Below are 12,201 nucleotides of genomic sequence, written 5' to 3' on the forward strand. Positions count from 1 at the left end.
GCATTTGTGGGGCGGATAGTGCCGGCCGCCCGGCGCCCCCGGATCCGCCGCCGCCCGCCCGGCGCCCGGCCCCCGGCCCCCGGATCCGCCGCCCGCCCGTCCCCTCCACCGGATCCGCCGACGCCGGGGCCTGAAGAGAAGAGGAGAGGATGGTGGCGGCGGCGGCGGTGGCGGCGGCGGCGGAGCAGTGGCGGTGCGTGTTTTTTTTATTTTTTCAATAATTGTTCGCCGAGTGTTTTCTGGGCACTCGGCAAAGTCTTTGTCGAGTGCCCGACACAAGACACTCGACGAACTAGTGTTTGCCGACTCTATATTTGCCGTGTGCCGTTTGCCGAGTGTTACACTCGGCAAACGGTTCGCCGAGGGTATTCTGCCCTTCGCCGAGTGCCCCTGGCACTCGGCAATTTGACTGTGTCCCGTAGTGATACAAAATGATGAAAGATATTCCAGTGATAGAAATTTCTCATGTTTGGCCAAAAGATTGATCCAAATTTATGTTTGACCAGTACCCACCCTAGACCTGGGAAATCATCTCTATATTGCTTCTCAAAAAGAAAAGTAAACCGTATCCAAATTTAAGAAATCAGAAAATATCATGAGCCCAGCCGGCACATGGAAAGCATTCAAACATGAGAATATATCACGAGTCTGCATCCTCAGCACCAATCATTATACACTTCCAGAAAAAAATAATTTTATTATCTTGAATTATAGTACCCTTTGCTTATTTGTAATATTGAACGAAATAGGTGAACCCACAATATCTGTTTGTTTAAGGCATACGATAAAAGCATCTAAGCTAAAAGTTGAAGAATTTTAGTATGTGTGCCTACTAGCCAGATGTTAGTACCAAGTGACATGAAGTTAATTCTTTTTCTAATAAGTTTTATTGAATTCTCTCCCTAATTCCAGTCTGGTTCGAACTCTACAATAAAAATAGAGATAGATGATCCAGCTGTAGAATCGATTGAGTTTGTTGTGGTTGATGAGGCACAAAACAAGTGGTGAGTACTGTATTCAGAATCATAGTTCATCTCTACCATTTTATCCATTTGGATGATGCAACAGACCTGAATCATGAATTCCATGTCTAGGCTTAATAACAATGGAAAGAACTTCAAAATTCATCTCCGAACGACAGATCAGCATGAGGAACAACGTTCTACTTCAACAAAAACAAGAGGACGCTCATCAGCGGGAAGGATTGTGCGCAAAAATAGAGACGTCATGCAGTTCCTCAGTAAACCAGCATCCAGTCAAGTAAATGGATTTGTAGAAGCAGCGCCAAAGAGTCCTACAGGTCTTGATCTTTTCTTGAAGTCACTACAGGATAAAAATGATTGTGAAGTCCTCTGCACAAAGTTCTTCAAGCTGGGAGACAATGAAATTTTGGTCAGTTTCTGAAGAACACGTATAATCAAAATATGTGTGACTTATTTTATGCTTCATGTAACACTTTCAGAATGTAAGCTAGTTTATATATTCTGAAGGCATTGTTATTGGAAAAACAAGGTAGAACCAAAGTTCAATTGGTCACAAACTATGCAGAGCCACTTATTCTCCATTGGGCATTGGCGAAGAAGGCTGGCGAGTGGAAGGTAACATTAAATGCTTTGCACGTAAGATTAATAAGATCAACAGCTAGACTAACATGCAACTTTTCTATGCACCCAGGCACCTCCTGCAACCATATTACCTCCCGGCTCAACATTGCTTGAAATGGCATGTGAGAGCTCCTTCTCTGAAGCTACATTAGATGGTTTGCATTACCAGGTAAATATAAAATTACCATTGTAGTAATAATTGTTGTCTTCTTGTCATCCTCTATCTCTTACCATGACCCTTTACCTAATACCCCCAGCCCAATATCTCATACTAGTTTTGTTGGCCTATGTAGCTTAGCTGTGGTTGTGGTATGGTGGGTTTAGTACCACCTTGGAAGTTTTGCGGGTGAGGGACAACTTATAATCCTTATCGTTTCAATCATAGCACCTCTAGGTTCATCTTTTTACTTGAAGCGAGGATGAAATGTAAGAGATGTGCTATGCGCATGCGGACCCGTTTATATGGGAGTTCGGTCATAAGAAGATTTTGGACGGTGGGGTGTTACACATTAATCCTTTTATACTTCATCTCATTTTACTCCTTTTTTTACTAAGGCTTTGGAGATAGAGCTTGATGAAGACAACTATAAGGGGATGCCTTTCGTTCTCCGATCAAATGAAACGTGGATAAAAAATAATACGTCTGATTTCTATCTTCAGTTTAGAAGACCGGTTACTAAGAGTACAGAGGTAACTTTCACCTTACACTTATCACATATTTCCCAAATATACCTAAGATTGTATTTTCTAAGTTTAACAAATCTCATACTTGCTCTGTAACTAAAGGATGGCACTGCTGGAGAAGGAACGGCAAAAGCTTTGCTGGAAACTATAGCTGATCTAGAGGAAGATTCCCAAAGATCTCTTATGCATAGGTAAATAAGTACAAACATAGTAATTTGGCTAGCTATTTTCAGTTCCATAATTCAATAAACTACACTTTTCCATAGATTCAATATTGCTACTGATCTGGTTGAAGAAGCAAAAGATTCTGGAAAATTAGGTCTTGCTGGACTACTTGTTTGGATGAGATTCATGGCTACTAGGCAACTTATATGGAATAAGAACTATAATGTGAAACCACGGTATGCACTTGTTTCTGTTATTCATTTTTTATATGATAACAACCCCGCAAAAGGATAAACCCATATAATTTGGTTTCAGTAGAATGGTAATAGTATTGCATTAATACAATGCAACCCAAGAACTCAAATGAATCTGAAAAAGTTATAATTGTGCAGTGAAATCAGCCAAGCACAAGATAGGTTCACAGATCTACTTCAAAATCTATACAAAACATATCCACAGTACAGGGAGATAACAAGGATGATAATGTCAGCTGTTGGCCGAGGAGGTGAAGGTGATGTCGGCCAGCGTATCCGTGATGAGATATTAGTTATACAGGCAAGTTCTCTACTCAGAACTCACTTGAACTTCCACTAGTTAGGTTTTACTTTCTTAGCTCCTTCCTCCATCCTGTAAAGAGTGTCCTTTTAGACTCTAAAATTTGTTCCACGAAGAGAATAACTTTAGTTTATATTAAGATTCATCTAATTAAAACAACACCCACACCAATAAAACGGAATGTATGGAGAAGCGTGTAGAGCCAATCAAATAACTAGTTGATGTTATTTTTCTAGCTTCAATCGTATGTGCAATTATTCAGGCTCTAGAAAACCGAAAAGACAAAATGACTTTTAATAATAACTAATATGAGTAATTAGGGATAGCATGATCATTTCTCATGACTACTATTATGTCTGAAATTTTCTAAAAGGAGACTCTTTGCGGGATTTAGGGAGTACTAGAGAAGAGTATAAAGACACATGAGAAGTGGTTTGGGGCTATCTATGTGAACATGATTGTTGGTTTTGTAGAGAAAAAATAATTGCATGGGTGGAATGATGGAAGAATGGCATCAGAAACTACACAACAATACAAGCCCAGATGATGTGGTGATTTGCCAGGTAAGAGTGTTAAAATTTTTTCCTACTCCGATAAAATAAGGTTCCCTCCACCATTTCCTTCAAAAATAATAGTGCCTGCTTTGTAGGCACTTATGGACTATCTCAGTAGTGACCTTGACATTAATGTTTATTGGGACACACTGAACAAGAATGGTATAACAAAGGAGCGGCTATCGAGTTATGACCACCCTATTCATTCAGAACCAAATTTAAAGAGTGATCAGAAGGAAGGTCTACTCCATGACTTAGCAAACTACATGAGAAGCCTCAAGGTTAGTTTCATTTATGAAAGAAAATACAAATGTTGAGCACATATTAGGTAAAATGTGACTTCTCTTATCGTTATCCACAAAATCATATTTGGCCACAACCTTTGTAATAATGAAAACAGTTGGCAATTCTATTTGGCCAATAAAGTCTAGCCCTTCTTAAGCAACCACTTCATCTTAGGAGCCGACTGATGCTTCCCGCAAATACCTTCATGAACCTCACCCATAACCACTCTGGCCTGATCTGAATCCAAGCACTTTAGACATAAGTCTTTGATAGTTCGACAATATAACTCATCATTGATCAACATGTATTTAATGCCAAACGTCGAATCTTTCTATCAAATTTACCATTGGGATTCTTTAGATAATCAATAATAGGCCTTCTCTAGTCACAATCTTCGTTCTTGCCAACCGCTAATGGTTTAATGGCTAACGTGGCGTTTCATCCAGAAAACTGGCTAGCTGGTTTCAAAATAGGCCAAGCCGGTTTCGGAAATCCCGCTAAGCCGGTTTCCATAATCTAGCAAGACCGGTTCTTCTAGGGTCTGCACCTCTGCCTCTTCAAACATCGGCTTTCATTTATGAAAGTTAATCTTATGAACTTCATAGCTAGATTATTGTTGTGCTAGAGTGTTAGCCCTCGGATTCTCAACGCTAAGCACATGATATATATAGTAAAATTATCAAAATAATGTATAAGATCTAGACATTTATCAAGATAAGCATTTAGAAATCCATCCAAGTATTGACAAAACTTAGAAACTGGCTGAACTACCAGTAATGAATCATCAAATGCTTCCACATTCTTCACACCCACAGATTACAAAATTTCCAGCCCGAATAGAATATCTTCATATTCAGCTTGATTATTAGTACACTTATGTTCCAATCGGTTAAGAGCTTCAAAAACAGCACCACTAGGTAAAATAATAACAATACCAACACCATAACCATTTTTGCAAGCTGATCCATCAAAATGCAATTTTCATGGAGTAAGAATCACATGACTGACATTTAATCATGCTCATCATCAACTTGATGCTCAACAATTAAATCAGCTACAATGTGGCCTTTCATACAATTTAAAGACTCATAGGCCAAATCATATTCGACAAGTGCATATGCCCACTTACCAATCCTTCCACTTAAAATCGGTCTACTTACCATATGTTTAATAATGAGTTTGACATGCTACATTACAAGTACTAGATAACAAATAATGCCTCAACTTCGTACATGAATAATATAATATAGTAACAAGGATAATTTCTCAATGAATGCATACCTTATTTCAGCATCCACAAAATGTTGACTCACATAAGTAATAACATGCTCCTTTCCTTTGGTTTCTTGAGTCAAAATAGCACCAATAACTTTCTCTTCAGCCGCCACATAAAACCAAAAAGGAGCTCTCCTCCTAGGTGCCTTGAGCACATGTGGTGAAGACAAATAGCACTTAATAATTTTCTCAAAAAACTCTTGCTATTCTGCTCCCTAAGTAAATTCGACTTCATCTTTTAACCCAATGATAAGAGTAAATGCATGAATCTTCCCAAACAAATTAGATATAAATATTCTAAAATAATTCACTTTTCCTAGGAACTTTTGCAACTCCCTATTACAAGTAGGAGCTTGCACTTCACTAATAGATCCTAAGAACTTTCCAGTCCGTACAACAGAAGCACATTTGAGTGGGTTCATTTTCAAACCAAACCGATGCATCCTCTTAAAAGTAAGTCTTAGATCAGCTAAATGGGAATCAAGCCCATCCGATTTGACAACAATATCATCAATATAAGTTTCCAGGATCACACCAAGAAAACCATAGATAATAAAATGCATGACTTTGATAACTTCACCAGCAGTTTTAAAACCAAAAGTCATAACAACCCACTCAAAGAGACCAACAAACAAAGCCCGGACATCTAAAGGTCATTTTAGCACAATCTTCTAAGACTATAAAAATATTACCATCAAGAAAGCTAAGAACTTTATGTCTAGAGGCATTATTAAGAAGCATAGTAGCTATAGCCATAGGATACTCATCTTTAGGAGTAGCTCTATGAAGAGCTCCAAAATCAATGCAAACTCTAAGCTTGCTTGAATCTTTCTTGTCTTCAGGTACAATGTTAGAGATCCAATCAGCAGATCTACAAGGCCTAATAAAATCCTGCTATCAGCAACCAATTAATTTCTTCTTTAATTTGGTCATACATAAGAGGATTAAAATGGCTAGTAGGTTGTTTATAAGGCCTAAATCAAAGTTTAATAGGAAGTCGATGCTCAACTAACTCATGGTTTAAACCAGGCATTTTATGATACTTCCATGCAAAACAATCAACATATTCTTTCAATAATTCAATTAATTCACCTTTATACTCATAATTCAAGTTCTGATTTACAAATGTCGGCCTTGGAATAGTGCCATCCCCAATATCAACCTTTTCTAAAGGATTAGCTGACATAAAATATTGTTCTAATTATTTCAAATCATCAAAATATTCAATGGCCTCACATGTATCGTTCTTATTCGTCCGGTAGTGCTCAAGACTCTGTTGCAACCATTTTGAGCTTGTATCCATTAAATTGTATTGAATGGTTTAGACGGTTTACCATTGGCTTTAGTACAATAGGAACAAACCTAGGTACAACTAAGCAACTCACAATCAAAGAGATCTAAACTAGTTAAGAACTTCATGTTATCATGCATACCCATGGGAGGATGATACGCTGTAGCGACACAAGCCGAAGTATCTCCATGCACAATCTCTATGTCGTTATCTATCCACTGAATAAGACACTGATGAAAAGTAGAAGGCACACACTGATTTGCATGAATCCAATCATGCTCCAAAATTAAACAGAAGTTACCTTGCACATCAACAATGAAGAATGAAGAAAGCAGTGGATAACATCTTGGTCCCAATAGTGAGCTCCATAGAAATGACTCCTTTAGCACCCATAAGCTCGCCACCTCACACACCATTGATAGTCATGTTTGTCTTCACAAGATCTTCATCTAAACCTCCCAACTTCTTGAACAGAGCATATGGAATCAAACTAACAATTGCCCTCCATCATCAAGCATTCAGGAAATTGATTTAGCATTAATACGACTTCTGATGTATAATGCTTTGAGGTGGTTATCCAATTCCTTAAGCTCCTGAAACACAATGTCTCGGAGCCTAAAATCAAGATGTGCAAAGTCCTCTTCAGGAATAACATAATAATCAGCAAGAAAATGCACTACATTGATCTCCATGCTGTGTCCAGGTGAAGAACCATAGTCAACCAACTCCTCATCATCCTTATTTTGCTGGGCTTATGGAAGGTCACCATTACAAGAAATAAAAGAAAAAAAATCAGAAGATGACACATCCTCTTCTGAAGCTAGCTTAGCCAGTTCTAAAACTGGCTTGGCTAGTTCTGGGACCGGCTGCACTATCCCGAGTAAAACCGGCTTGGTCGATTCTACTCTTGGCTGAACAACGGCCTTGTATTTTCACTCTTTCTTCAAAGGAAACATGGGTATAGCTCTGTTAAACTGTTGATCCCTCTGTTTCTCAGCCTGTTCCTCCCTTTTCCTAGCAAACCACCTTTGCAATTTCCTCTTTTGAGTACATGTTAAGCCTGAAAGACACCACCTAGGCTGGAAGTACTGAGAAGAGTTACCACTGCTAGCTTCATGATCATCGGAAGCTCTTGGGATAGAAGTCTTAACCAGATCATGATACGGACCAACTAGTGAAACCCCAGTCGATGTGTATAATTTGCCAATCTTTCACAGCAACAGACCGATACAGACTGAGTCCAACAAAGCAATATATTTAATATACTAGTAACAGACAAATAATCAATGAACAGATTCCAATGATTGATTAATCTCTGATGGTGTTACAAAACTAGAACAATAGGAAAATACTAGATGCAACCATGTGCTACTAATCAAGATAGCAAGCTCTCAGTTTATAGTAGATCCAAAGAAAATCCTACTACAACAAAAAGAAGGATAGGAATCTCGCAAACCACTATAGGGCTAGAATTACAAGATGGAATCGGATGAATCATAGCAGCAGCTTGAAATCACGCTTCAAGAAAAACCCTAGATGGGTTTAGGCCTCACAAACAAGAAACACCAACTACTCTGTCAGCCCTTAGGCTTTTTTGGGAAATAACTCACGATCACTCAAAATCCCCTTTACATGGGCGTATAACGCCCTATTTATAGTGCACGCAGGCACATCATGATTAGGACTCTGGAATAAAACAAACCTAACCTTATTCTAAATAATATTATATTCGGACTTTGCCTCTAACTTACATGCTAACTTTACCAGACCAAAAGTAACTCACGTAAAGAATAGTAAAATAATATGGTTCTGTGTTGCTTGAGCTCGAGACATATAGCTCCTCCTCTTAAGCACAACAAGCATGCATGAATGAATAAAATAATCCAGCTTTCCAGCTTCCATGCAAATATTACTAGATGATTGCATAATCACGCCACCAATATAAATTGCTTTGGCCTACTATATTCCACCTTCTTGTGTTGCAGCTTTACTCCAATAAAAGTATGGCACGGCAAGGCAATAGTAGAAGCTAGGATTTCTTTATGTTTCTTTCTATCTTCTTTAACATCAAAAGATAATGCACCAAACTGAATAGTGACAATATGTGAAGTATTTGATCATTCCATTTAGTTGCAGCTGCTCTAGGATTAGGACTCAATGTGCTTTTAGTACTTGGATCCGCATCAGATCATCAATGACAATCAGTCTTTTGCCATCATCCTTGAGAACCACTTTCATATCACCAATTGAAATAATATCTTTACCAGTGGTTCTCTCTAGATCAAAATTCTTAGGTTGCACATTCTCTAGCTTCATCTTAGCACATTACACTTGCATTGGAGGAGATGCCCAGTGTCTCTGAGGAAACCAACTTCACCAGTTTGCAGAAACTGCCTTAGCCAGTTTTGTCTACTGCACCCAACCAGATTGCACAAAAGCAACACGATCATGCATGGGGTTCGAAAGCTTGTCAAACACCAGCTCGTTAGGCAGTAACCATCATGAATGAAAAGTTGAAAAAGGCATAGGATAACACTGCATCCACATCCCATTGTGATCCCACACCAAATGAGGAGAATTTGACATCGAAGGAGCACAAGGCATGGTCGATTATGTATTTTGAGGAGGATGCAACGTGACAATCTCACTCTTCAGCCTTGTAGTCTCCCTCAATGGTTGAGCTTGCTCTTGGTGTGAAGGTGATCTCGCACATTTTTTTGTTGGCCGATCACTTGAATCGACCTTTTGACTTGTGTGCTTTGTCAACAACTGATCAACGGTTAGTTTTTTTTTGGCAAACCTTCCCTAGACCTTAGGTTGATTCGCCTTCCAAGTACCAACCTTAAGGCGCTTTTGCTTGAGCATCTTCGGTGTTCTCTAACCAAAATCGGCTTGGCCAGTTTCTAAAACCGGCTGGGCCGCTTTCAATGCAGAGTAGGTTCAACCATCATTTGCACCGAGATTCCTTTCCCCCATAGTCCAAAAGGTCCAACAATTATCTTTAATGATTCCCTGCCGTCAGGAGACTTTTGAAGCACCACTTCGCTTCTCAAAATCTTGTCATTTGAATTTTTTGGTGCTTCATCACCAATGATCACGGTCTTCCTTTTGGTTGACTCGTCTTGATGAGGCTAAACCAACACCTTGGAATTCTGCAGATCAATAATATTGACCGGGAATGGAGCCTTATCAATTTGCAGCTCATGTAGAGTTAATCATCCTTCATTAATGGTTGTTTCTCCTGTCAACAAAAAACATTACAGTCATTAGTGGCATGTGAAAAAGTGTTATGCCATTCACAATAAGGACGCTGCATTAGCTCATCAAGCGATGGTATGTTTGTGCGACATCTCGATATTCCTAATTTTTAACAATTCATCTGAAATACAATCGCACTTGGAAACATCAAATGTAAATTTATCCTCTTCTTGTTGATTCTTGTTGACCGGCTTAAGAGATGAACAAGAATATGATTTGGCATTTGATGGCCAAACAAATTCAGCAGCATATACATTTCTTTCCTCATTGTCCGAAGTGTCAAAATCATATTCAACAACATGTACATTGGACCAATGAGTTTTATAACTTTCCTTAGTATTTTTCATTTGGTTTTCTTGCACTAAAGCACTGACTTGAACTTGGCTAACTGCAAGAAAATAAAACCTTCTATTCTATCCTTAAGATAGGAAAGTAAGCCATAAGAACACAAAACAGCCAAGTCTTTATCAAAAAGCGACAAATTAAAACATCATCTTATTGTTCCCACTATAGAAGTGATCATGAAATTTCTGTTCAAATTAACTCGAAGAACAAATAGAACCAGAAGCTAAAGATCAAAATCAAGAGAAAGCAGTGCTAGTCAAAGACAATGAAACCATCATAACCACTAGCTTCTTCTAATTAAGCAACGTATTGGCTAATATGTTCCCATGTAGTTCTATTATCATCAGCACTAAATTTCACAAAATTGGGAACACGCCAACCATTAGGATATGGTACCACATCAAACCACGAAGAATAAGTTTTTCGGTATAACCGAGAACTACTCATGTCTCCCAATTTACTTTTCATCATATTAGCCAAATCTTCCTTAAGTTTAGCAAAATCCACCTCATAAGTATTTGGCTATGAAGATGCATAAGCATTGGGTTGTGCAAACCCCATAACATGGGGTGTGTTTTGAATATAATGAACCAGTGCTCATTTCAAATAGCAATTAAATACATCATTTGGCACCGGTCCATAAGAAATACATGTTCCTTGAGGTGGAATCGGTGGAATGCTATGTGCTACTATCATATAAGGTGGTATAGAGTTTGTAAGTTCATTAGTTTGTCCAGGGGCAGATGAACTTAGAGCAGTAACATAGTTCATTAGTTTGGAATCCAGCTTAGCCGGTTTTGTTGATTCCAGCAAAAGTGATTTTAGTGTGTGTGTGTGTGTGGGTTTGGAGGGGGGGTCTGCCCAACAAAGGAGTTCATCGACATGTTGTAAAGTACTTGTCCAGTATGCATATCAGGTATAGTCCATGAACTTGCTTTAAGAATATCGCTTTGCTCAACATGATTAACAGGAGAAGCACCATTATCTAAAGTATTTCCTTTGTTAAGCGCATTTAGTTGCTCCACACCATAGTTACCAATTCACTTATCGGTTGATTAGTGTAAGCAATTTTCTTATCCATAAGCAAAGCCATTTGATCAAGCCATTTTGTTTGAGGGATGCTCACATTATTTGTTACCTCAACTTGCTTATCTTTGGGAGTGAAGGATGGCATTGCAATCTCTTGAACTCTTGTAACACCTCCTTGACGGTATTTCTTGAAGTCCATCAAGAATAGCTTCTACATCTATTCTTCAAGCTTGAGGCACCTCTACTTCTCGTCCTCACAGAGCTCTGCCATGTTTGGTGGGATGATGTTGTCCTTGTCAAGCTCGATGTTGGCACCCATTTTGCTAGGAATAGATTAGATCGGTTTTTGTGGAACCAAGTTCTTTTGTCCCCAACAGAGTCACCAAAAAGTGTGTTGACGCGTTTTCTAATACACACTAAAGCACTAGAACGCACGGATCTGCAATGGATCAACTCACACAACTCTAGCTGCCAAAATTGGCTAAGACAGTTAGGGCCGATTTTCAGAGGTTCGTTGCGAAGACCTACAAACGCTGGCCTGGGAAGGATCCTGTCGCGCTAGCACACTTAGGGTTGCTCTGAGATCGGCAGACCTCTCAGAATGCCTCCGGATGCCATAGAGACAGAAGAAGAACAACAATTAGGGTGTAGGAAAGAATAGTTGGAAATAAAATAAAGGTAAAAGTGTTTTGATCTATTGGATGCCATCAATTGGCCGTAGCCCTTCCTATTTATAGGGTGGGGAGGTCTTGCTTCGATCGGAGATCATTTACAAATTCAATCCGACACGAATCTCAAATTTCTACTCAAACTTACGAAAACTAGTTTAGCCGATTCTATGAACCGGCGTAGCCAGTTTGTAAATCGGCCTGGCCGACATTAGAAACCGGCTAAGCCGGTGTTACCTAGAAAATCTGTTAGGAAACGCAATTTGCTACTTGCTAGCACACAAAATACAACCGCGTAAACAGGATCACTTGCAAGTAAATGATCATAGATTATACCTTCGCTCATCGCGCGTCGCAGCGGAAGTCTTAATGAAGTGCGCGTGGCCGATTCGATCAACATCGAGAAAGTAGTCGTACAATCTGATGAAGTGTGCAACTGAGCGACACCTCTATGGCAGTCCACACGTACAGGATGGGATGATGAACCG

At 39.2% G+C, this 12,201-nt stretch overlaps 1 protein-coding gene across 1 annotated transcript in view; it reads left to right on the forward strand.

Moving 5' to 3' along the window:
* The window catches only part of LOC101772201 (alpha-glucan water dikinase, chloroplastic-like), a 32,705-nt gene that overhangs the window by 6,411 nt on the left and 14,093 nt on the right, over positions 1 to 12,201 (forward strand). Inside the window, 10 exon segments of the mRNA XM_022828240.1 lie at positions 913 to 1,004; positions 1,095 to 1,392; positions 1,491 to 1,598; positions 1,675 to 1,773; positions 2,160 to 2,294; positions 2,391 to 2,479; positions 2,555 to 2,689; positions 2,846 to 3,008; positions 3,482 to 3,571; positions 3,658 to 3,843. Of these exon segments, the coding sequence (XP_022683975.1) occupies positions 913 to 1,004; positions 1,095 to 1,392; positions 1,491 to 1,598; positions 1,675 to 1,773; positions 2,160 to 2,294; positions 2,391 to 2,479; positions 2,555 to 2,689; positions 2,846 to 3,008; positions 3,482 to 3,571; positions 3,658 to 3,843 (1,395 nt within the window).

The sequence above is a fragment of the Setaria italica genome, chromosome I, assembly GCF_000263155.2.
Source record: "Setaria italica strain Yugu1 chromosome I, Setaria_italica_v2.0, whole genome shotgun sequence".
Lineage (NCBI taxonomy): Eukaryota > Viridiplantae > Streptophyta > Magnoliopsida > Poales > Poaceae > Setaria > Setaria italica.